Genomic DNA, 27,795 nt, shown 5'->3' with positions numbered 1-27,795 from the left:
GCACACACACACACACACACACACAGGATGCCTTCTTATGCTTTTAAATGTTCATCCAAGGAGTTTACAAATTTGACTAAGTAAGTTTACAGTTTATTTAATGCTATATTATGGAAAACAGTAATCATCTGATCAACTATTTATCATGTCTCTTCCCTTTCTCCCTCAAACACACAGGCACACACAAGATGGATGTCATAACTATATAGGCCTATAGTTTTAGGATTCATCAGTGTGGATTATAGTTTTATTATATTAATAAATTACACTTTTTAGAAGTTTTTAATTTGTCAACTCTCACTCTTTCCTACCTATTATTATATGGCTTTAGTGCTTTTATGGAATTGGAGCTGGTATACATATTCAAGGGCGTGCAAAGATGGGTAGTATTTTGATCGTATGTAGTTGGCCGATCTGGGCCAAAATGCCAGGGCCGATTTTTTTGTCCCAGTCCAGCCCTGTACTGTACTATATAATAGTATATAAATAATACTACAGTAGGTATTTGAACTTGGTCAGACATATAGACCTTTGGAACTACAAATATTAATATAATGTTTCCTTTGGGATAATTTTTTTTTTTTAAAGAATTTTCTAAATTATATATATATATATATATATATATATATATATATATATATATATATATATATATATATATATATATATATATATACACACATAAATAAATAAAAAAAGTCCTGGATAGTTACATTACATTTAAGCATTTGGCAGATGTTTTTATCCAAGGCTACTTGTATTGCATTTAAGGTGTATGTTTTATCATGGGTTTTCCCTGGGAATTGAACCTATGACCTTGGTGTTGCTAGCGTCATGCTTTTTTAGCATTGTGCTTTTTTAGCTACAATAAAATTTTAAAAAGGAAATTAATACAATTTTAAAATATTGTTTTCCCACCATCATGGAAACCCTAGAAATAGCAGGGGATTAAGTGGTAATAAAATATTTATAATAAAATAATATTTATAATAAAAATAATTATAATAAAATGAATGAATAAAAATGTGAAGTTAAATCCTTACAAGTTCTGAATCTACACTTTTCTAATTATGTTTAATTCTAAAAAATTAAAACGTTTTTGAGTGCTATTCATGATTAATGATTCAACCTTCTCCAGTGATCATGAACAACTGGGAAAAAATCATGGAAATTCATGGAACAAACAATGTGGGAATCCTGTAAAAGCTTGGTAGCAAATGCCAGTTCAGTATGATTGTGGCGTTCATTTACTCTAGCCTCATTGCATTTCTGCACTTTTTGAAACCCCACTTATCATCCAAAAATCATCCAGTGTAACGACCTCGTCGTCCCCCCTGACGGCCGTACCTGAGCACTTAAAGTGGCCAGTTAGATCATCAAAAGGAAAGATTGCATGGCTAATGCAGGGAAAGGTGTGAGATTTCTCACCGGCCCATAGCGGGGGGGAGGCTCTTTATAGACCTCACAGCCGTCTGATCCCAGCCCGGAGGGCCTGTGTATTGGCAGCTGTTAAGCTATTGAGTGACGATACGTCCACACAAGGCACAGCAAATGGCAGAGGCGGCTAACACCTCCTGACTGCAGTGTCTGCGATACTGGATGGATGCAGAGCTGAGCTGGAGGAAGAAGAGATTTAAGACATGCTGAGTATTCGACTGAGTGACAGTGTTTGATTCTTTCCAGCATTTCCTGTATTTGAATGTCCTGCAAATTGAAACGCTTCGACTCTCATATAAAGAAACATCTCTGGGATATAATGCGATTAACTTGGCGTAATAAGAAAACACAATTTCATCGTTCTCGTGAGCCAAAATGCAGGGAAAAGCAGAAAGCAAGCATGTGTCATGGTCTTGGCCATGACATTGCCACTTCCTCCAGTTTGTCCTTTCTGACCTTTCCGTCCTTTTCGCTCTCTCTCTCTCACCCAAACTGTCACCCGTCCTAAAAACCAGCAGCAGAACTGGTTTGAGATCAGCTGCCGGAGTCCCAAAGCAAACACACGGAGCCCAGCGTGAGTGCGGCACGTCCCAGCGGGACTCTCTTGATCCCTGTGGGGTCTACAGTAGGAAACCTCCTGTAACGTTTAGATACGACACTTCACGGAACCATACGTTTCCTCTAAAGAGCAACCATGTGTTTTCAGTTACACATTAATGATGTTTTAACCTGATCAAAGGGGATATGGATCATTTTATGATGCGCTTTGCAGATTTGTAGGGTTAAGCAAAAGTCAGTGGGGTAAAATTTGACCTTTTGCAGCTCACGTTTGCTGTGTCACTATAGCATGGCATTGGTTTCTTGAAACTAAAGAATATTTAGCCTCACAGGGCTGTATTTATTGTCATAAGAATAATAAATAAGAAAAAAATGAAACAGATATGGCTCCTAGTGTAAGCTTTGGGAAATATCTTTAGGGAATGATACAATAATTAAACCCGTCTAATGTGTCTGATTTCCAAGCGTATAAGCACCTCGCAGGTGTTAATAAGCCAGCGAGTTCATGTCTCACATGACTGGCTTTAAAATGGAGGCTGGTGTCCGTTTCAACGACTGACTTGTTTCAAATGACAGCATTAGCTCTTCACACGCTAGCTTATGCTAAGCTCATTTCTTCCAACGTGATTACATGAGAAAACGGGACTATTTTAGGAGATGGAATTTTTGTATGAATTCATATAATTTACGTTTTTAGGGGAAAAAAGCATGAAGATCTGACCCTAAACCTAACAATCAATGGACCATATGCAGATCCTAATTGTACGATATTCATACAAATGAGCCACATTTTTTTTTTAAAAAGTAAATTTGCTATGAGTGTTTTTCTTTTTTCTACCTTTGGCAGACTCTAGTTTTTGGACTTCAATGTATAGTTTTTTTGTACTTCTTTCCACATTTTCCCTCTCATCTTGGGTATGCATTAATTTTCCACATCAAAAATGTTACACTTTGTCAGAATAAGAGGTTTTTCCCCGCATCATTCAGTCATTCATTATGAGACTATGAGGGCAAACAGGCAGAAACAATTCCGCTGAAGTGATTTTATAACCTATTTATGCATATTTGGTATGCAGTTTTATCCAAAGTGACATGTATTATTAAATGTATTACATTTCATTCCTGTGTGTCCTCTGCAAATCAAACTCATGTGATTGGCTTTGCTAAGCTAAACTTTTGCACCATTTTGTAAAACTCAAGCATCTAGACAAATCATTTATTGTATTTAAAAGTGCAAAGTACGTTTTTTCAAATAAATACATTGGGTAATAAAATCAACTCCTTAATCACAATTTTCTCAATGTCAGGTTCCTGACAGTATTCTTATTGAAAGTGACGTGGCCAAGTATGCCAGTATGCTGCATTTAACCCATCCAAAGTGCACACACACAGCAGTGAACACACAATGTTGTGGCGCCCGGGGAGCAGTTGGGGGTTTGGCTCAATCGTGGTATTGAAGGTGGAGAGAGCGCTGACAACTCAAAACTCAACGAGTGTAATTTGAAATGAAACTGAGTGAAAGTGCATGATTCAGTTTGAATAGTACTTGAGTAAAACACAAATTCACAGAAATATGTCATTGAATTTAATTACGGAATACTGTAGTAAGTACTGAAGTTACTCAAGTAATTTACACCAACCACAAACCAAATCTAGTGTAAAATGTCTGAAAGTCACTCTGATAATACATAATGATAATTAGCATGAATGCTAATATAAGTGTGCTACCGGTGGATTAAGTTTAGGAAAACTATACATTAGTCTTGCAGCAATGTGTGTGTAATTTCAAGAGGAGTGAGGAGAGCCACGCGCCATGTGTGAATCATACTGACCAGTATCAGGTGAAGGAAATGAAGCCTGGCCATCACACCTTCATGATGGAAAGTTAGCTGAATGTGTGTTTGACTAATGTCTTCCGCCGTTTTCTCCAGGTTTAGGCCTTTCAGTGTTAATCTCCAGAGCGACCCTGAGGTGTGAGAGATTTTTAATGCTCTTTTTTACTTTGTATACATGAATTTGAGTACAAGACTAACACAGATCTTCTAGACTACCTTATATTCCCAATCAATACGATTACAGCCTTTGAGGGCTTTTAGCTCGTAAAAAAGGCATCTCTGATTTAACTGCTGCTTTAAGAACAAGTGTTTTAATTGTCTTTATTGCAGCCACTAAAACAAGCTTTAGGTTCATTTGCCATTGATCAATAGGGAGAAATGCACTCAAGACTGCATTTGTGTTAAGAGTGCTGCTAAATGTGTTATAACACATTTATTATACATTAATAGCTCCTTTATGAATGTTTCCGTGACCAGGAAGAAACATTATTATCACGTGTCTAGCTTTATACGCCATCTAATGTATAATACATTATAAATTGACTTGTCAAAATTAGTCAACTGACATCCATCTCTTCCAGTATGTTCACAGTGTGTATCAACGATACAATGGTCTTAGCGATCATTTTTTGGGGTCTTTTCTATATGGCAGTATTTGTTCTCAAATGCTTCAGTCCTTTGAGAGTTCTTGCAAATGTAGGAAATGGTGGTGATTAAGAGTCTGTTTTGCTGGAGTTAGCGTTTAGCATAAGAAAGAGTTGTGCTAACAGTGCTCTATGCCAGGGTGGAGAAACAGAACAAACTGTGGATTGTTTTCTGATGACTAAAACATCAGAACCAGTCAATAGTCGTCGGTGCTGTCTCTGTCTCTTTCAATTCCTGTTTTAAAAACACTCTAAATCAGCTGCATATGGAACTTCTTTTGAATCAATCCTAAAGTGTTCCATTTGGGTCCAGTTTGGATTGAAATCAACTAAGAATTATGTAAGGTTCTGCCTGGGGGAAAAAAAAGCTATTAATATTTATTTCCTTATATTAATTTTAAAACATTAATATTCCAAATGTCTTTATTTGGTTAGTCCCCCGTTCTATGTAAAGGCAGCAGGATTTGAGATACTTAATCAAGTCACGTGATCAATGTCACAGATTTATCTCGAAATATTGCAGAATCTTTCATTTTTTTAATTCATTTTATGTCATATGTTTTCTTATTTGTTATCATTTTAATTTTAAAAATCTTAAAACTTTCTTTTCATTTTTAAATGGGGAACTCTATTCAGTTCACATGGTCAATGTCAAGAACCAAGAAATTGTTCAGAATCTTTAATATTTTTAATTCATTTTAAGTCATGAATTGTATTATTTGTCGTAACTTTAATTATTAATTTTTTAAATTGGAAAGAATCCCAGATTTTCTCTCTATTCGACCCCATTGCATAATCTTTCCAACTTCCACATTTTCCCATAACTTCCAGTACTCTATACTATCTCGTTTCTAATGATCAAAAAATATAAATCAAGCCTTCCAATCTTCAACTTTACTAAAGAAGCACAGAGCAATAAAGACATCTGCTTGCAGATCAATTTGTGAACAGTCAGTCAAGCACTCCTTTCAGCTTATAGTCGCAGATACATAACAATGCCTGATCTCCACACAAGTAAACTCTCCCTATTCATGTTTACTCTTAAAAAAAAGACAAGAAAACTGCTGTGAGTAGTGCTAACAGACTGTGAACCACTAAAACATCCTAATTTCTTTTGGATCCATCTTTCTTTTTTTTCTGTTCTCTATCTATCTGTCCCTCTTTATGTATCTCTGCCTGTATCTCTCTGCATGAATAGAAAGCCTGGTGCCTTCAGAGAGCATTTCTTCCTAATGAGATTAACTATCAAGGAACGGTCATGTCTAGACACCCTGAATACACAACCCCCTCCCTCCCACCACACACACATCCACAGGCTCCTTCTCAGGTAAACCTCACCTGTAAAGTTGCCCCAGGGCTTGCTTTCTGCCATAACTCTATAATGACTTTATGTGGTGCACTTTCACTGAGACATTCAGTGAGATGATTCAGTACTTGATATTGCATCATTTATTTTGGACATCCCTCAAAACAGTTTGTTTTTGAAACATTAAAGCATATAAAAAGTCTTCAAACATTCTCTATTAAGGTTCCTTATTGGCATCTATGAAAAAACTTTTGGAAACTTTATTTTTAAGAGTGTAAAATCAATCCCCTGAAAACAAAGTCAAATAAGTACCAAAAAGGATTTTACAGCATGCCACAGCAGAATGTTTAAAGTTTTATAATTCTCTAAAAACATCTGTACTTAGTTCTAAAGAACCTATGCATTTCTCTCCTTTAAAAGATGATTCCTAGAACCAAAAGTCTGATCTGATGTTTTCAGTACAATATAAAGAATATTTGAATGTCAAAAGAACCATATAGCCACTCTGGACCACAAATACTAAATCTTGATAAGAAGAGTGTTGCTTAGGGCTTTAAAGAACCATTAAGAAGCTTTAGTTTTAAGACTGTATGTCATTATTTGTCTCAAAACTGCTGTTAAACAACTGTTGACAAAAGACAACCGTAACCAAACCTAAGGTTAAGCTAGTTCTGTGTAGTCTTTTGTAGTTTCTTCTTGATTTAAGATGAATATTAGCACTGCAGATGTGTTTAACCCAAGTTGTAAAAGCATTTCCATTAAAATTCAATGTGAAGGCCAAGATTGGAAAATATCAAAAGAAAAAAAGTTCACACGAATCTCATACTCTAGTGACAACTTCAATTGCATTTCAAATTATTTGCCATGGTCTGACCTGGTTGTAAAAATCAGGACCTGGTGTCTGTAGCATCAGTGAGAATTAGTGGATATGTGTGTGTGAATTAGCAAACACGAGCGCTGAGTGTGTCAGATTATGTTTGCGTGAAGGGGTCAATGCTGTCAATTAGAAGGTGAAGTCTTTGCTCTTCCTCACATTAGCTGGATTAATGAAGACAATTTTGTGCTTGATTTGCCATCCTGTATGCTTTGGGCCTGTACGTATTTGCTTAAAAGTCCTTTAGCAGTTCATAAAGACATGTTTCCTCAGCTTGTCCCCTTCCTGTTGGGACTCTATCAAGGCTCTGCTAACTCTCTTTGATTCTTCCCATCGGCCAATGAGATCATGACATTGACTCATCACCGTGTCACTTCAAAGGCTGGGAATGGGGGATCCAAGCCCCGCCCACATCCAGATCCCACTTAAAGGTGTGGGACACCCCCTCTGCATCTGTGGCAGAAGCAACAGACAGACACAGCACACTGAACCCCTTCATCCTTGGACTTAACGTAGGAATTAACTCAAGCCTTTTGAGTTATTATGGAGAACTTGTATTTTTAATTGAATCATCTAGATATTGCTCATTCAGATCTTCTCTTTGGTCCATCTCATTTTCTTCTGGAGTACATCTTTTGAGAAGCCTAAATAATGCAGGCTATCAGAGGTGAGTACTTGTTTCAACTCTAATGCAACTTGAGGGCTTTTACTCTTGGTGTGCACCATTTATTTACAGACTTGGCTTCACTGTTAACTCGTTTTGCACTGAATGAAATTCCAAGAGTCTCCCATTGAATGCCATTGACAGAAAATCTCAAATATTCCATCTTTCCTCAGACCTCAAGCACAATTTCAGTCTCCCTCCTCCGCCTTCCATGGCTGGAGCCGGTGATTCTTATCACCAGGGCAACATCCGAATGACTCTAGAGGATCCAGAGCTGTGGAGATCCTTCCATGAGATCGGCACTGAGATGATCATCACCAAACCTGGCAGGTCTGTCTCAGAACCAACTACAACTTAATCTGTTGACTCAAGTTTTGGATCAGCTAAACTCTATAAACTGACCGTAATGTATGTCTGAGACCTCAATTCTTGGAGCTAAACTTGCCTTTGTGTGCTTATATAACAGGAGGATGTTTCCACACTGCAAAATCAGCTTGTCTGGATTGGTGCCATATGCAAAATACATCTTACTGGTGGACATGGTGCCAGAAGATGGTCTGAGATATAAGGTTAGAACCAAAACCTCATCGACTCTTTCTCTAATGCAATTAACAACCAGATTCTAAGAAAGTTCATAGACCACAAACATTAAAGTCTTATCCATTTGAATGCTCTGGTCGCAGGCTAGGCTAGAGTACTATTGAAATGAAGAGCTGTTGAATTGGGAATCAGTCGTGAACGGCTGGAGCGTTGGGGGACATTGTCACGTGTCTCCCCAGAACGTTCTCACCACTGATTGCGCTCCTCAACTTCAAAGAGCCCCAACCCTTCCTGTTTTTACAGAGCCCACTGGGGGGTTTTGCCCCGACATGCACTCTCATTCACACATACTCTCACACCCAAGCACCCCCTGCATCTTATGTCATGGCCACTCTAGAAGCTCTAGTTCACTATTCCGTCTTCAGTTATTTAATGAAATGCTTATTTTTTCTTAGTGGAACAAGGACAAGTGGGAGGTCGCTGGTAAATCTGAGCCTCAGCCGCCCTACAGGACGTACCTACACCCTGATTCTCCAGCACCTGGCAGCCACTGGATGAAACAGCCCGTGTCCTTCCTCAAGCTCAAGCTTACCAACAATGCCCTGGACCAACATGGACATGTAAGAGTCTGTTCTGATTCCTACATTTGTTTAATATTCATTTGACTTTGATTTTAACCAATGTCTCTCCATTCGATTCAGATTATTCTTCACTCCATGCACCGATACCATCCACGTTTCCATATCGTCCAGGCTGATGATCTGTACAGCGTACGCTGGAGTGTCTTCCAAACCTTTACTTTCCTCGAGACATCCTTCACTGCTGTAACTGCATACCAGAACACAAAGGTAAAAGTTTTATAAAAATGTTATAATCAGAAACACACTGATTGACCACTATTCTGAAAATTTTGGTGGGGGACACATCCCCTTATCATATATGGTTGTTACAGCACCAATTCTTATAATGTTATGTGAAGCATGTATATGCTCTTATGCAAACATTTTGAAGTTGAATAGATAATGGTATTTTTTTTATTAGCATTAGAACAGAGATTGGTGGTTACAATATTTCTCTCACAGATCACAAAGTTGAAAATCGACCACAACCCCTTTGCCAAAGGATTCAGAGATGAGGGCACAAACTCTAAAAGGTAAGATTATTTTAATGTTATTTTTATTTTCATGACCCGTTGCTCTAAAAATGGACTTAAAAACGGAATCCATTAAAAAAATAAAAATAAAAAAATTACAAAATATGAAATGAAGTACAAACTTATTAATTTGTAATTTTTTTAATTTATCATTCTATATTTTAAAAATTCCAATAAGTTCAATAAATCTGTTTACAGTTTTACATTGTTAAGTATTTTCCTTTGACAGACGAGTAAATAGAAATCTGGCTGATTCTGAAAGAGTTGCAAAGAAGATGAACTTGCCAAAAGATTCAGAACATGGAAGCCCACGAGGTAATGGTCTTTACATTTAAATTAATATCTCTTGAACATACAGGATTTGTAGGCTTTTAACTAGCATCCTGGGTTCAGTTGTCCTAGCTGACGAGTACAGGTGTTTTTTTTTTTTTTTTATAAAAAATTCTCAAATAGTTGTTTTATTTGTAATTTATTAAAAGTCTCCTTGATATTTATCTCTTCAGATATCCAGCAGTCCTCATGTGAGGTTCCTGATGATGAACACGTGGGCCGTAAGGAGTCGGAGGTGAAGGATGAGCGATACTCCCCATGGGGAGGTACGTGTGACCGGGACAACAGCCACGCTGTCCATGCAGAGTCCCCTCTGGGCTCGGACCCTCGTGAAATTTACAGCTCTGAGCAGCTCGTACCGGGACAAAACGCATACCAGCCTTACAGGTACAGGCTAATGACCTCAAACAAGACTTTAATCTATGCTTCCCTTGTCAGTGTCTCGATGTTAAATTCACAATCTTTTCACAGATTTCAGGAATATGGCAAGTCCCCCTCGCCGTCCTCCTCCAGTGTTGGCAGCAGCAGCGGATGTGGAAGCCGCTCCAGCTTTGAATCCCGAGTGCCGGATGTTGCCACCGTGCCCGATCAAGACACCTCCAGCAAGCCCTCCGCCCCTGAGTTCGGCTTGCCTCCCTGGCCGCCACATCCCTCCACGGGGCACCAGGACTATGCAGGGGTACTGAACATGGCCATAGCCCAGGCCAAGCCAGGTATGCTGGGTCCCCATCCTCTCTACACTCCCTACAGCACAGAACAGTCTCTGGGACAGTGGAGCGGGGCAGCGTCCACTCAATACCCCCCTCCTCCACCTCCCCATCCCCACCTGCCCACCGAATACAGCACCCAGGCCGTCCATCACGGCCATCACCACGGAAATGTAGGGGACTGGAGCCAATACCCACTGTTCTCTTACTCGTGCTGGTGAGCGAGAGATGGGACGCTTTCTAAAGTCTTGCATGATGAGGTCTGGATGTTCAGATGATGGGGTACGTCGCCCGGTACCTGCGAGCGCCAGATAAACACTGAGCGAAAATGTAATGAGGAAGTGGCACTAACTAGAATGTTGTTTGTGAGTCAACTTGGATGCAAATAGAAAATAAAGAACCTGCTTCAGTTTAACTGAAAAAAGTCTGTCTGCTGATCTGAGTGTCTTTGTTTTCTGTGAGAAAAGACAATTGCCTGTCAATTGTGCTGCATTAAACGCATTTGGAAATGGACTTTTGATACCTTTTGACTTGAAAACTCATGCCTGTGTACCGAGGACCAAGAATGGACTGATTTTCTTGGCTTTGCTGTTAAAATGTCTATTTATTCTGTGTTTGCATTTGCTGCTACTTAATATTATTTTTGTTAAAAAGAGATAATCGTGTAGTGTAAAATGCTGTTTGGAAATTACAATGTTGTATGTCTGAAATTCAGAATGATCAGTAAATCTCTTCAAAGATGCTGTGGTCATGGTCTTTTTCTTTTTCAAAGAAAGAAATAAGCAACTAATAAGCTTATATGAATAAATCCAATGGGTCATAAAGAAGTTCAGTTCAAGGGGAAGTGAAGTAGACAAATATCTGCTATAAGAGTTAATGAGAGCACTTTGAAAGTCTGTGTTAGATCCTAATTGTAATTTGGCTCATGGTGACTCATAATATATTGATGTTTATAAACATTAATATATAAATAAGTATCACTAAATCAAATATCATTAATATAAGAAGCTCAAGTTTATAGAAATATATTTTTCAAACATTTTATTAGCATGATTGCACTGTTGCTAAATCCTAAAAACACATGAAAGTCAGTTCAACCAACAGCAACCAGGTATTTGATGTGAATTGTTTTTAACAAATCACTCATAAATGTAAGTATTTTCACATTCAGAATTATTACATTTGCTTTTTGTTTGTTCATTTCTGTCAACTATTATAAAAATACTTTTTTTTTAACTTTCGGGTGCCCTGGTTTTGTTTTTCTTTCACGTTTTCACCCCTTTGTTGGCTCTAATTGGAACCCCACCCATCTCTGTCTGCCTACACACACATTATTTGATGTAGCATCCTCAGGACACTTAAGGTACTACCTTACATAACAAAGCATGTCATATAGGCCTCTCTGTGCCTATGAAAGAGTCTTAAGAGGCGTGAAAATGGGGGGCATTTCAGAGCTCTTTACACCACTCCAAAATGCAGACGGGCCGTCACGGATGTCAGGCGCTAATGACTGTCGTAAAGGGGGGAGGGAGGTGTATTTGTATGTCCTGAGTGGGAGAATTAGCCAAGCTCAATTCATTACAGAGCTCTTTAGCATCTTTTAGACAAGCTTAGCAGCTATTTGATACTCACATACACTACAGATTTACCATGTTTATATTTACTAAGCTACTTCTGTGGCACAAACAAGAGCACAGCAATGCCTCATTTACCTCAAACATTGTCAAAATAGCAAAATGTTGCAAGAAAAAGAGAAATATAGTGAGAAAAAGTATCGAACCATATTACAAAAATAATTTTCAATTAAATATGTAAGCAGAATGCATGGGATGGAAAGGAAAGTTATGCTTTTACTGTGTTTCTAAGAAAACTTTCGCATTCACACAATATTTCTGTGTTTGTCCAAATATAATGAATGTAAGATGTTAAAGAATGTATTATGATTTGTTAGATTTATTTATTAGCTCACATATTTTGTATATATTTCATGTTGAATATGTAATAAAATATTTCATGTAGAAATTAAATATTAATTTGATTTAACATTTTTATATTAAAATAAATGTAAGGCTAAATATACATTTATATTAAAATTTAAATACATTTTCATTAAATGTAAAGAACATGCAATTAAATTTGCACAAGTATATATTTTTATTTCTGTAATAAGTGCTCTTTTTAAAAGCAAGCTGAAGTGACGTGTGTATCTTTTTATATATGCTCAGAATTTTGCAGTTTGTTTAGGCCACATTGTAAAGACCAACCAAATAATAAATTTTTGTTAACATTTAATTGTTTTTGTCATAAGAACCATTTGCTTTATAATATAATTTCACTGTTCATCACATGCAACATGCATAGTGTAATGAATTATACATGAGGTTTAAAATACTTCTAGTTTAACTATATCTAACACATTTAATTTTCAGGTAATCAAGCTGTATTAATGCTAGCTAATAAGAAGTTTGAGGCAAAAAGCTGAAAAAAGAGCTGTTGCATGATGTCATACAAACTTGACTGTTGTGTGCTGGAAATACATGATAATAATAAGTTAATAATAAGTTTTATTTATATAGCGCCTTTCCAGTGCTCAAGGACACTTCACAATGTACATTTAACAAAGAAGAGATCATTCAAGTAAGCATAGATGGATAACAATAAGTATAGATACAGTAAAGGAGCATTATATGGACAGGGCAACATACAGATAAAGAGTCAAGCATAACAAAAATACAAATACAAAGCAGAGCAGACTGAAGCGACAAAGCATGAAAAGAACAAGTTCATTAGACAAAGCATGGTATCAGTAATCAAAGGTATAGCATTCAGAAAACAAGTGAGTTTTGAGTAGTGATTTAAATTCTGAGATATTGTTAATACAGCAAAGTGAGCGAGGGAGGGAATTCCAGAGTTTGGGTGCAATAATACTGAATGATCTACCCCCCATTGAAGAAAGGCGGTGCCGAGGGACAACGAGAAGGCCAGAGTCAGAGGAACGTAGTGAACGAGTCGGGGTGTAGGGGACAAGCAAATTACACAGATAAGGGGGAGCATACTAATATTTTGGTATGAGATTGACATGAGATTATTGTCAGGGAAGGGGAAATGAAACAAGATGCTGAAAGGGTTTTTATGACTAAGTGAAGTGAATGCATGAGCAAACAAACGTCTGCGGTGTAAAACCCTTTAAACTCCATTTAACTCTGAAGTGAGGCTGTAAGAGCTCCTCTGGGTGACTTTAATAGACAAGCACATGTTAAGGCTATAGTAGAGGCAGTTAAAAAACCATCATACTGGATACTAGCATCTGCATCTATCACTAAATCAATCGTCACATTTTCCAAATACCAGTCACAAAAAGTATTCCCTGCTTATATAAAATTATATTAATCGGGCCTTGTTCGAAACCTTTAAAGCCACCCAAACAACTACAGTACAATCTGTTATTGTAAATGTGATAATTCATGAATTTGACATTGCAAACTGGTAAAAATGCAGTTAAAATGTGTAATTCCAAAATATTTCCAAAATATTAGTCTTAGCAATTACAGTCAGAGTCAATGTATATTTATACCATTTCATGTCAAATATAATGGAAATTTAATACAAAAATCAAATATTCCACAAATCATTTATTAAAAATATGAAAATCAGTGACTTTCAGATTTCATGTGATCCTTATGACATTCAAAAGGGTCAAACAAATCAGAAATGTTTATAAGAGGTGATACGGCTGATATACTGAAGACAGAAAATAAAACAAAAAACAAACAGTAAAAAGGAGTGCATAATATTTAAAAGAATTTTGAATAGAATTGCTTTTTACATTGCAAAAGACACTAGAGGAACTCTTGAATAACACGTTAAACTAGCTCATCTAACACTTGCAATTTTTTGATGATTTCTCTTTGGAGTGACTTAACAGCCAACATACTAGTAAAGCAGCATTCATTAGAGCAGCAGTTGGCCACCTGTATGAGATGCAGTGCAATTTTTAATTTAGAATAGCAATCACTGTGACTCATTCCCCATTCCTATATACATAGTACTAGCTTTCAAAAGCTGACAATGATTTATAAATGTTTCTTCTGCTCACCAAAGCTGCATTTATTTGATCAAAAACACAGTAAAACAATATTAATGTGAAATATTCTTAAAATCTAAAATAACTGTGTTCTTGTTCTAAATTAGATATTATTCCTGTATGTCTTTTTAAGGATGTTTTTTCTACTATTAGTCCTATTGTAACAGCTTTAGTGAAAAGCTCTTTAGCCAAAGGTGTTGTTACAGTCAGTTTTAAACATGCAGTTGTGCAGCCTCAACTGAAAAAAACTCAGCTTGATCCAGCAATGTGCTGTAACTATCGGCCAATTTCTAAGTTGTCTTTTATCAGCAAGCTTTTGGAGAAAGTAGTGTTTTTACAACTTCAGTCTTTTTTGGATTCTTTTAGTGTTTTAGATAAGTTTCAATCTGGTTTTAGATTGTTACACAGTACTGAGTCAGCTCTATTGAGAGTTACAAATGACATGCTGCTTTCTTTAGATTCAGGTGCTTGTGCTGTGTTGGTATTGCTGGACTTGAGCTCGGCATTTGACACCATTGACCATAGCATTCTTCTTGATCGACTTGAATGTATGATAGGTATTCGAGGCACTGCATTAAAGTGGTTTGCTTCGTATCTTGAGAACAGGACTTTTTCTGTAAGTAAGGATTTTTTTTTTCTCATCCTCTGCACCCGTTTTGTGTGGAGTGCCCCAGGGATCTATTTTGGGACCTTTACTCTTTTCCCTTTATATGCTTCCATTGGCCCACATTTTTCAAAAATACAGTACTTCATATCATTGTTATGCGAATGAGTCTCAGTTTTATCTACCAGTAAGGCTCGATACTGCGGTTTCAATTGATGTGTTATTGAAATGTGTACATGATATTAAGACATGGCTGTCTAATAATTTCCTGCATTTAAATTAAGATAAAACTGAGGTTTTAATATTAGGTTGTCCTGCACACTCCTGCTTTAGAAGCTCAGTTAAGTCCACTTTCAACTAATGTTCGCAAACAAACCTTGGAGTGATTTTTGACTCCTCTATTTTTTGATAAACAAATTAGTGCTGTTATTAGAGCAAGTTTTTTCCATCTGAGATATATTGCAAAGTTGAATCATCCTTCAAGGAAGGATATGGAAGTTGTGATTCATGCACTTCTTACATCTCGATTGGATTATTGTAACTCTCTTTATTCTGGTCTTCCTCAATCTTCATTGTCACGATTGCAAGCTGTTCAAAATGCTACGGTAAGAATGTTGACTGGGTCTAAAAAGAGAGATCACATTTCCCCTGTTTTATCATGCCTTCATTGGCTTCCTGTTAAATTCAGGGTTGATTTTAAAATTCTTCTGTTTGTTTATAAGGCATTGTCTGGTTGTGCACCAAGTTATATCTCTGAACTTCTTGTGCCATATTGTCCTTCTAGGGCACTTAGATCTTCAAGTCACTTGCTTCTAACAGTACCACGGTGTCGGTACAAATCAAAGGGTGATCGGGCTTTTTCTGTGGTTGGCCCCAAGCTTTGGAATGGTCTCCCTTATCATGTGAGATCTGCTCCCTCTCTGGACATTTTTAAGTCGAGACTTAAATCTTATTTTTATTCTTCAGCCTTTGTAATGTATGTATGTAGCTGTTGTTTTTTATTAGTAGATTTGTTTGCACACTGTACAGTACTTTGGATCAATTTACATTGTGCTTAAATGTGCTTTATAAAATAAACGTTGTTGTGCACCAAAGCTAAAAATTAAGCTTTGATTACAAGAATAAATTACATTCTAAAATATATTCAAAAAGAAAACAGCTCATTTAAATTTGTAATAACATTTCACAATATTACTGTTTTATCACACATTTGTGCCAATATTTACTCTGCTAATGGTGGTACATGTGTGTAAGGTTTTCGACCTCTGCACTACAGCATCCTGTTTACCACTATCCTCACCTTTTCCTTTACTCTTTTTAAAATTGTTATAGCACTTAATTCAAATCTATTAATGAAAAGGCATTGGACTTACCAAAATACATCTGTAAAATAAGGCACCATCATTATAAACAAAATCAAACCGTATTTGTAAAGTGCATGTACAGTGTTAGCATCTCCAACAGTTTCTCATAGTTCTGAATGAAATTTTGGATGTAAAACAATATAAAATGGCACATCAACCTAAAAGAGTCAGTAAAATTAAGCCACAAGCATAAAGGAGTGTAATTTGGAAATTATCTAAACCAGAACACTTCCAACTTACCTTCAGTTACTTACAGACAGGCACAACAAGGATGCTCCCAAAACTCAATCTAGTAAAGAATTATGGAATTTTGTACAAGTGCTCAATTTAATAAAGTACAGTTCCCCACAATTTTATGCCCCACCTGAGCAGCGCTAACACCTTCAGTCCTCGCTTGAGTTGTCAGAGTCATCCCAGTCCACCTCTTCCCATGATGCTTTAGCCCTTTGCTCCCAGCTTCGTGCCTGAGCCATGGTTGCTCGTGGCAAAATCAGGACACATGCTGAAAGCCCAGATACGCGATCCTCGAGGGCTGTCCCGCTACCCCATCGGTCCTCCTCCGCGTTATAAATGTGAACGTACTTCATTCGACTGCCCTTATCATGCGACCTTCCGCTCAGGATGTAGATGCACCCATCCAGGACGGCCATACCTGGCTCTCCATGTCCAGCAGGCAGCGGGCTCACCACAGACCACACATCTGCTATTGGGTTACAGCACGCCACCTATAGAGACAGACAGACCTTTAGTTCAGTCGCTGGCTCTGGACCAAAACACAGTGAGCTGCTTTGTTGTCTACGCTCTACATCAGGCATCCTCAAATCTGGCCCGCTCCTGCAGAGTTTAGTTCTAACCCTAATCAAACACACCTGAGCATGCTAATCAGAGTCTTCAAGATCATTAGAAAATCACAGGTGAGTTTGATCAGGGTTGGAGCTATACTCTGCAGCAGATTGGCCCTCCAGGGAAGGATTTGAGGAACCCTGCTCTACATGGACAGCTGTCTTTAAAGGCAGCATGCTGTCAACTATGAAACCTCATAACAACACTCTTAATAGACAGTTTTCATGTGAAGTCGCACCCTTATAGGAACGCCCACCTGGAGGGCAAAACGAAGCTTTGCTCCACTGACTGCCAGTTATTTTTACACAGATTGCATTAAGTAGTAATATAGTAAAACGCAGATATTAAAAGGCGAAATTCAGTGAATACCTTATTGATGATGTATATTTCGTACAGGCTAGAAGATGAAGCCAGAATATAAACACAACGTGCAAAATTTCATGTTAAGTGGTTTCCAATAGAAAACCATTAGAAGGAAAACACTGAACCATTAAGTGGATTGCGTTCATATTCCGGGCTCATCCGCTTGCCTATGTAATCTATGCATCGTTAATATAGAGATTACTGAATTTGATATTTTAATATTACTGTTTTAAATATATTAAGGCACTTTAAGTGTTTTTACAATGTTTTGTGGCACTGTATAATGATTGAAATATTGCCACGGGTGCTTAAAGCTTTCAGCTGGCCAAAACTTGCATTTTGTTCACATACCTTTGTTTTATTCTTTTGAGAGGTGATCTAAATATTTGCGGCTGTGAAGCAGATGGAAAATTGACAGGCTTCTCCTCCAGTTCTATGTATGTTTTACCCTCCAGGTCTTTGAGCCGGTCACGTGACTGAAAGCTATGAATAGGCAGGCGAGCCACACAAAGAATGATCTAACCTCACAGTACATGATATAAAGTTATTTTTTATTGTAATAATATTTCACAAGTTCACAGCTTTTATTGCATTTTTGATCAAATAAATGCAGTCTTGCTCAGCAATATTGTACCAACCCCAAACCTATGAACAGTAGCATATATATACATTGGTAACATACTAAATAATATATCAAATAATTAAACAAATAAAGGTCAATGAAGATAAGAGTGTGCCAGGTTAAAAAGAAAAAAAATCTACTTTACAACATTTGCCAAATTTTTTTAAATGTACTGTTTGTATTCATGGTTTCAAATGGTTTTGAAAAATCAAGAAAGGTTTCAATTGAAAGAATTTAATGTCGTATGGTGTAACATCAAGTAGAAGTAATAACTTATTTTGCATACATATTGAATACATGTGAGTAGGGATGTAACGGTATGAAAATTTCTTATTATTATTATCATGGTTATCAGTACTATCACGGTTCAAATGTGCTGGAAATGTTCAAAAAGTACCGCAACATAAATTACACCAAGTTTTGTATTTAAAATCAGCAAACAATAAATAAAATTACTTTTAGCTGATATACAACTATTTGAAAATCTGAGGGTGCAAAAAAAATGCAAAATATTGAGAAAATCGCCTTTAAAACTGTCCAAATGCAGTTCTTAGCAATGCATATTACTAATCAAAAATTAAGTTTTTATATATTTATGGTAAGAAATTTACAAAATCTCTTCATGGAACAAGATCTTAATATCCTAATGATTTTTGGCATAAAAGAAAAATCTATCATTTTGACCCATACAATGTATTTTTGGCTATTGCTACAAATATACTCATGTTAATTAAGACTGGTTTTGAGCTCCAGTGTCACAAATATCATGAATTACTAATGAAACATCAAACAGCATGACTGAACTAACAGTGTCTTGTCACAAATATTTAAATTATCGGTTATTTTGAAAAACTGAAGCTAATGATGCTGTCTAAGCTGGCAGCCCACTGGTCTTGCTTTCACTTTATTAATGAATTACTTATGAATTGACACATTTTTTACACTATGCTTTAACTGGTGTCGCAGCGGTGCATGCATTTCAGAAGTTCAGTACCTTGAGGACATCTCGCCGGTAACCGCAACCATCGTTGCTGCCTCCAATGACATAAGCTCGGCCGTTAAGTGCACAGTCCAGTTCGTTGGTGTAGTCTCGTCCTCCAATGGTGTAGATATGTTTGTCAACCACACAGACGCAATGATCCGAGGGCTGCTGCCGTAAAGGTGTTGTGGCGAGGATCATACCTTGATGAGAAGACAATGGAATGAAAAAATGTAGAACGTACATATTGTTGTATATCATTTGTTTAATGTTATATTAATTGCTTTTATATATTTTCTGCCCTGTTTTTAGCAATATTTTATTGAAAACTTAAATACTAATATAAGTATATACTGTCTGATTTTCATACTGTTATACTTCAACTAAAAGTTTAGCTTTACAGAATATAATTTGATGCATCACTACAAATAATGTATTTTTTGCCGTTTGTGCTAAATTAATATGGAAAAACTGAAGGATAATGTCGACTGAGATTCTCTCTATTTAAAACAAAAGACCTTACTGAAATGCTGCTCTGTCTCAACCTAACTGACATAACTCATTCAGCAGTTCACGAACAGACCATTGTTTACAACACAAACAACAATACTCAGTTCTTAACAGTTCTGCATAGCTATGCATATTTCTTCATTTTAAAGTGTGTTGCTCTGAGAGCGGTTTTTAATGAAAGCACTGAATTAAATATATACATACACACTTCATGTAAACATATAGTTAAAAACTTTAAAATTCTAAAATTCAAAGACTAAAGCAATTTTATTTATACATTTTAAATGCATTATTTATACATTTAATTGATTAATTATTCCTTTCTAAGCATAGAGCATCTGTTACATTTGTATACTAATGAAAGCATCTGCTCTAACCAGGGTACGACTACCTTATAACTACTCAATAGTGTGCACTGTCGGCCAAGTCAATGTTATTTATATAGTGCTTTTCACAATGCAAACGGTGTCAAAGCAACTGCACAATATCAAAATAGGAAAATAGTGTCAATAATGTAAAATGACAAGATTAAACACTCAATTTTCAGTTAAAGGCATTTCATTATTGAATTGAATTAACAGGAAGTGGAAACCAAATCAAAGAGACGCTACTTGGGGTAAAGGTCAAACTCTTGTGAGACAAGCCATAGAGAAGATCACTTTCATTAGTTGAGGATGGAGTGAAAGTTACCATATCAAGATCAGCGTTATTTTAGTATTATTTATACCCTTTTTTATATTCATTGATATTCCGACTGATCTTTTATTTTTAGTTTAAGTTTTAGTAATAAAATTTAATTATTTCAATTTTAGTTTTAGTAATTTTTTACATTTTCACTTGCTTTATTTAATTTAGTTGCCAATGCAACATTTCTAATTTTGGTATATGTTTAAGTTTGTGTTTCACCTTTTTTATTTCAACTTTTCAAGTAACGAACATGATTTTATATTGGTTTTAGTTTGTGAGCAGTAACAGCACTGATCAAGAGCTATGCATACCACCGTGAATAGATATAAATACTCAAAAACTATGATAGTGATGAACAAATATTTTGTGGTAAAGTGACACAAAAGAACTCAACCAGCAGTCTTTTATTACTACGATGTAACTAAAACCACAACAACAATCAAAGGGACTTCCTTAAAGAAAATATTTAGCTGTTCTCTCTTTCACTTCCTCATCTAAGTAACTTTTGGAACTTTGCATTGCGATATTGTGAGTATTTTCAGCTCTTGTGTGACAAACTTGCTTGAGCATTTATTGATAAAAGCAGCTGCTAAATGACTAAATAAAACAATTATGATATATAGTTTAGCATACCATATGCAAACAAGAGGTCCAGATTTGGTGAAGTTTCTAGACTGTTTTTAACCTTTAGCCCAACATTTGTAATATTACTGATGATGTGCATCTTAATTTCTTTATGTTTATAATGGATTGGTATGCTTTTCGTTGTTGTTTCTGTGAATAATAAATCTTTTGAGTTTTATTTCATTTGATAAATTTAGAAATGCATTCAAACTCTGAGTGCTCTTGCAATTATACTGATTTAAGATTTGAATAAACAACAAGCCCAATAATCCAATCAGCACTTATTGGATTATATTGGTCTCTGATTTAGGTATAATACAAATCCAATTATCCTAAACACAAGGCCATATGGGAGGATCTAAAGTCCTACAATGGCCAAGTCAAAGCTCTGCTTTTTGTATGTAAAATGTAAATGTAAATGTAAAACCTCACACTGTAATGATTGATTTCTGAAGGATCATGTGACACTGAAGACTGGAGTAATGATGCGGAAAATTCAGATCTGCATGATTGCATCACAGAAATAAATTATATTTTTAAAAACAAAAATATACAATAGTTTTTAATATAATATTTCTGCTTTATCATGGACACTTGAATGTATCATTGACCCACATAAATGATGTCACAATGATGGTTGTTGATCTCTGTGGTTTACGTTTAGAAATTTGACTTGATTCTTATTTCAATTTAGTTTAATTTTATGTACTTAATTAAAATTAAAATGTTATTAAAAATATGAAGAAATTTAAAAAACCTACTAAAAATGACAAAAACCTGAACTAAAATTAAAAATTAAAACAAAAACATAAAAATATGAATAAAAACTATAATAGTATCTCAAGGATACTAAAACAACAACGATACATACAGTAGTGATACATACATATATAATGTGAAAAATATCTGTTCTTATTTTGTGAAAAAATTAAATGTGATGAAATATGGGAACGTTTTTATTGGTATTTTTGAACTCAGGATCATCACCTGTAAGCAAACATCATCCTTCTCCACTTGTTCAGGAGTGTAATGGTAGTGCAGGGCTGCTTCGAACACCTCGTTCTCTGAGTTCACCTCCAGATCGTTGCTGGAAAGGACACTCAGGATCTTTTCCGGAGGAAGCTTTCGATACACCACCGTACGTGAGAAGGTCTGGATGTTCTTGAGCAGATATGAGCGAATTTTTTCGCCGAGCTGGTTGAGCCCGTAGATGTCAGCTAGCTTTTCCACCTCCAGGATGTTGTCATCATCCAGCCAGGAGAACAGGAAGTCGCAGCAGAAGCCAATCACATCTTGGACCTGCAGCTGAGTGGCCGCACACAGCACTTCCTGTACCGTGTCCAGCTCAGAGTTGTAGATGAAGTCCAGCAGTTTGAACGGGGATCTCAGTTTGCTGCATCTCCCGCAAACCACCGGCAAACATACCCCTAAACACAGAGAAAAGAAGGACTGTACAGGGGAACAATAATCATGAAATCCACATCTAACAAATCACTGTCACAAAACAATGTGCTTTGTGTTAGAGAGTCAGGTTTAATAAAGACGATTTAGTTAATCAATTGTTTTAGAATATTCTTCAAATATACTCTTCTCAGTGACCATTGGTGATACATAGGTCATTACTATTAATTGCTTATTAATTTATCCACAAATGCTATTCATACAGACAATGACTTTAATACATAATGAGCAGTTTTTATGTATGTATATACACACACACATGTGGTAAATATGATGAAAGAAGGCTCTGAAAATAAATGTGTATTGTTAATCCTTTTGATCTTTTTTTTTTTTTTTAATCACAATTTTTTTTAATGGGGGGTAATATCATTATGAAATAAATGTTTTTTTCTCAAATACATGTTGGACACAATTACTGGTACCCCTAGAAATTCTTATGAGTAAAATATATTTGAAATATATTGCCATTCATATTCACAATTTTGAGCACTCCAGGGTGATTATGAACATGAAATTATCCAGCCATGGCTTCCTGTTTCACAGAAATATAAATAGGAGGGAAAAGAATGTCCAAATTCCCTTAATCATCCATCACAATGAGAAAAACCAAAGAATATATTTCTGATGTTCAGCAAAAGATAATTGAGCTTCACAAATTAGTGAAGTGGCTTTAAGAAAAGAGCTAGAGCAGTGAAAATTCCCATTTCCACCATCAGGGCAATAATTAAGAATTTCCAATCAACAGAAAATGTTGTGAAACTTCCTGGAAGAGGACGTGTGTCTACATCGTCCTTATGCACGGTGAGGAGGAGAGATTGAGTGGATCAAAGACTCTCCAAAGATCACAGCTGGAGAATTGCAGAAAATAGCTGAGTCTCGGGGTCAGAAAACCTTTAAAAAAAATTATTAAAGAGCACCTACATCACCACATGTTTGGGAGGGTTTCAAGAAAAAAAAATGCTTTCACCAAAAAAACAACCTCCAGTAGGGCTGCAACAAACGATTATTTTGATAATCGATTAGTCTAACGATTAATCGACTACTCGTCAATTATTTCACTGATTAATCAGTAGACTTTGATTATTCAGCTTTTTTAGTTAAAATATTAAGTTATACATACATATAACATAAATAAAGGTCACTTCAGCTTTAGAAAAGCATATTATGTAATTACAATTATTATATAATTAATTGGTAACACTTTACAATAAGGTTCATTAGTTAACATGCACTAAAAATGAGCAACACTTCTACAGCATTTATTAATCTAATGTTAATTTCAGCATTTACTAATGCATTTATAAAAATCAAAAGTTGTGTTTTTTAACATTGGTAAATGCACTGTGAACAAACATGAACAAACAATAAACGACTGTATTTTTATTAACCAACATTAACAAAGATTAATACATAAATGTAATAAATACATTGTTCATTGATGTTAATTAATTAATACATTAACTAATGTTAACAAATGATACCTTATTGTAAAGTGTTACCAATTCATTATACAAATAGATGTATTTGGCACACAAAATGAGATGACAGACAGAGACACTCTTCCAGCATTTCATTAGCTATATCAAAAAGTAACTGAATGACACATTATTCTGCCTAACATCTCCTTTTGTAAGTAATTTAGAAAAGAAACAAAATAAAGGAAAGTGATAAGATGCTTTGGATAAACTATTTTATTCACAACATAATGTCTTAAAATACCTTATAGGGTTATGATAATCAAAACAGTCCTTAGCTTCAGGTCACTTTAATGAAATTATTTTTTTCCCACTAATAAAAATATTTTAGCATTAGCTAGCTCCACACTGGAGGGCAGCTTTATAACAGAAAATCAAGTTGTAATTCTATCTGAAAGCGACACGGACTCTGGTTTTTCATGTTTAATACTGTAAAGCTGCTTGAATTAAGGCTATTGCAAAAAGTACTCTATAAATAAACATGATATGACCAGACTTTACTGGAGTAACGTTACGTTACTGAAAAGCAGAGCTCATGCAAACATCCACATCGTTGTAATCAAATGCATTTTTAACTGCTGCTTTCACACTGCTGTCAGTTTTTGTTGTGTTTATTTCGTTACTGAGAAGAAAGCGCGCAGTATATATTTACATATTCATCCAAACGCCCCTTAGGTTTGATTGCATTTGCTCTGAAGCGCTGTGTGTGTGTCTTCTTCTCTTGAATTGCATCCAGGAGGGCTGAACTACAGTCTTGTGACAAAAATATTTGTTGAAAATTTTTTATTGTCGATAATGTCGACTAATCGTTGCAGCCCTAATCTCCAGACTATTCAGTTATCAGACATGACTGGAACTTCAAATGGGACTGGCTTCTATGGTCAGATGAAACTAAAAAAGGAGCTTTTTAGCAGCAAACACTCAAGATGGGTTTGGTGAACACAGGGATAAAAAGTACCCCATGCGTACAATGAAATATACTGCTGTATTTTTGATGTTGTGGGTCTATATTTCTGATGGAGGTCCTGGACATCTTGTTTAGACACATGGCATCATGGATTCTATCAAATACCAACAGATAAAAAAAATCAATAAGTGACTGACTCTGTTAGAAATCTTATAATGGGCCATGTTTGGATCCTCCAACCGGACAATAATCCAAACACAAACCTCAAAAACAACACAAAAATGGGTCACTGAGCACAAAACCAAGCTTCTGCTGGCCATTCCAGTCCTCTGACCTGAACCCTGTAGAAAATGAGTGAGGTGAACTGAAGAGGAGAAGCACCAACATGGAGCTGTGAATCTGAAGGATCTGGAGTGATTCTGGATGAAGGAATGGTCTCTGATCTCTTGTCAGGTGTTCTCTAAACTCATCAGGTATTATAGGAGAAGATTTAGAGCTGTTAAACTGGCAAATGGAGGTTTCAAAAAGTATTGAATAAAAGGGTGCCGTTAATTGTGGCCAATGTGTATTAGAGAAAAACATTTATTTCATAATGATATTTCCCCTCATTTTAAATTCTTGTTATCCAATGAAAGGTTAGATTTTTGTGATTTTTTTAAAATAAAAGAACAAAAAGGATTAACAATGCAGATAAATTTCCACAGCCTTCTTTGATCATATTTACCAAGGGTGCCAACAATTCTGAACACGTGTATATATACCTGTAAAATTGATCTAAATCTGAATTTGTTTTTAAATTTGTTTCTAAATCTGAATTTGTAAAAAAACACACATACACACACACATATATAAATGGGGACACATAAAGTGGTTATTCATCTCTGACATGTTTGGTAACTAATTGATGTGTGTATTCTCTGTATTTATTTGGTAGTTTAAGTGAAATTTCAAGTGACAGCAGTGCTAATATATATATATATATATATATATATATTAGGTGAGCTGAAAAAAAAAGCTCAAATATTTCATATGTAATATTTAAAAACTTAAAATAGTGTCCAGCACCTAAAATATACACTTTCTTTTACACATATACGCTACCATTAACAATTTTGAAGTCAGTAAGCTTTTTTTATTTTAAGAAATTAATCCTTTTATTCAGCATAGGTGCATTAAATTGATCATAAGTGACAGTAAAGACACTAATAATATTACAAAATACTTTTTTAATAAATGCTGTTCTTTTGAACTTTATATTCATCAAATCATGCAAATCAAAAAATATATCACAGTATCTGCAAAAACATTAAGCAGCACAACTGTTTTCAACATTAATAATAATTAGAAATGTTTCTCGAGCAGCAAATCGGCATATTAGAATAATTTCTGACACTGAAGACTGGATTAATAATGCTGAAAATTCATCTTTGCGTCACAGGAATAAATTATATTTTAAAATACAAAAGAGTAGTATTAATAATTCACAATATTACTGTTCTAACTGTATTTTTGAAGAAATAATTGCAGCCTTGGTGAGCATTAGAGACATTTAAAAAGTCTTATCATCCCTAAAGATTTCAGGAGTGTCAGACATACCTGAAGTAGTCACACGAGGCCGCCAGGAGAATGCGGTGGGTCTGAATGGCCTTTCCTTCTACCAAGAGCACCACATCAGACAGAATCCCTCCTTGTCGCAGCAACAGAAGCCCGTCTAACAGTCCCTGTGACTGCGGTACTTCTGCTTGGCACAGGGCTGAGCGGAGTGAACGGCTCCAGCCGCTCAGGAGACCAAATCATCAGCCATCTTGATATAAAAATGCAAACAGAAAGTGAACCTGCTCACATTTTTGTGCGAAGTTCCACACTGATGCTAAATGAAAGAAAAGGGAGATAATGTCAGGGTTCTGTCATGTGTTCCCGCCTCTTGTGTCCATATTTGGTTTGTTTCCTGTCCTTGTTATATGTAATCAGTTAATTCTTGTCCAGCCGTGTTCGTCTCATTATCTATGATTTACCTGTTTATTTATAGTCCTGTCTGTTCAGTTTGACTTCGTCTGGTCTACTCGTTATCCCCGGTGTTGGATGTCTGTGTTTGCCTTGCCTTGCCTTGTCCTGCCCTGTGATGTCTTCAGTAAAGTCTATTATTTGAAGTTATATCCTCGTCTGCGTGTTCCTGTGTCCTCCCTAGTGTGTGCACCGTGACAGATAAATTAGTAAATCCACACACAAGCCCCCTCCCAGCTTGTGTCATCAAATGCTATTAATCATCATGGAAAGTAAATATGACAAGCATATATCACACAACACAATGACAACAGGAAGAAGACATATTTTGATACAGGAAACAAAGTCCAGTCTGTCACAAAAAGAAACAAAAACTAGGTCAAAATGATATGTTAACTATAAATAAGAACAAATAAAAAAACAATACAATTTTAAGGGCAATGTTAAGTTTGTACTCAAAATAAACAGACAAACTATGATTGCAACCATGTCTCTTACCTTTATATTTGTACATATTGTTAACATCATTTAGTAGAGGCCTGTTTATTCTTCAAATACAAATTCTATTAGCAGAAAGTGCAAATAAACAATAGGACAATAAAAATGATTTATTCAGCTGACAGCAGTGTGTGGTCGTTATATAAACTTACAGTACAGTAGATGTTATGAGTGTGATATCAACAACACTTCAGCTGTCCTGCACTTACTGGAAATAATGGGACGGTATAAAGAAGCCCGTTGCAGTCAGATGACAGCAGTCACTCTATGATAATGATGAGGATTATGACAAAGATGTTTCGGTATGTTTGTTTTCTGAGCTGAGTGTGTCGCAGCAGCGCTCCCGGTACAGAGCAAAACAAATGACATCAGCAGCTACCCACAAATGAAAAGCACCGGAGCTCCACTTCACTGCAGTCTGTTATAAATGATCTCCTTTTCCAGTGTGTATTTGGCCTGTTTATACAAGACCTTATCCACCTTTCTGTAAGCATCTTCTTTGGCCTGACGGAGCTGTCTGAGTTTTGCAGTGAACCATGGTTTGTCATTGTTGTAGGTTAAATGAGTCCTGGTAGGAATGCACATACTCACAGAAACTGATATAAGATGTTATAGTTTCTGTGAGCTCGTCCAGCTCAATGGCAGCGGCTTCAAAAACAGTCCAATCAGTGAGAGAGAAACAGGCTTGTAAGTCCCGCTCTGATTCATTAGTCCATCTTTTA

The 27,795-nt window shown here is 36.0% G+C and overlaps 1 protein-coding gene and 1 pseudogene across 2 annotated transcripts; one reads left to right on the top strand and one right to left on the bottom strand.

Annotated features, from left to right (window-relative positions):
- Positions 1 to 7,042: 7,042 nt before the first annotated feature.
- LOC306848907 (T-box-containing protein TBX6L-like) lies at positions 7,043 to 10,269 on the top strand (the record flags this gene model as incomplete). The annotated part of the gene is made up of 9 exons (XM_079383701.1): positions 7,043 to 7,085; positions 7,492 to 7,648; positions 7,785 to 7,887; positions 8,314 to 8,478; positions 8,560 to 8,706; positions 8,941 to 9,011; positions 9,241 to 9,326; positions 9,515 to 9,728; positions 9,813 to 10,269. The coding sequence occupies 9 exons, from the start codon at positions 7,043 to 7,045 to the stop codon at positions 10,267 to 10,269; spliced, it is 1,443 nt and encodes a 480-aa protein (XP_079239827.1).
- Positions 10,270 to 16,483: 6,214 nt separating this feature from the next.
- LOC306848906 (kelch-like protein 22) lies at positions 16,484 to 26,375 on the bottom strand (annotated as a pseudogene). Its single transcript has 4 exons — positions 26,168 to 26,375; positions 21,703 to 22,155; positions 18,923 to 19,110; positions 16,484 to 16,825 (listed from the first exon to the last, which is right to left on the bottom strand). The product of its transcript is annotated as a kelch-like protein 22 (transcript).
- Between the last annotated feature and the right edge of the window lie 1,420 nt (positions 26,376 to 27,795).

This window comes from Barbus barbus, assembly GCF_936440315.1.
Source record: "Barbus barbus genome assembly, chromosome: 29".
NCBI classification, from domain to species: domain Eukaryota; kingdom Metazoa; phylum Chordata; class Actinopteri; order Cypriniformes; family Cyprinidae; genus Barbus; species Barbus barbus.
This window is presented reverse-complemented; position numbering and strand designations above follow the sequence as displayed.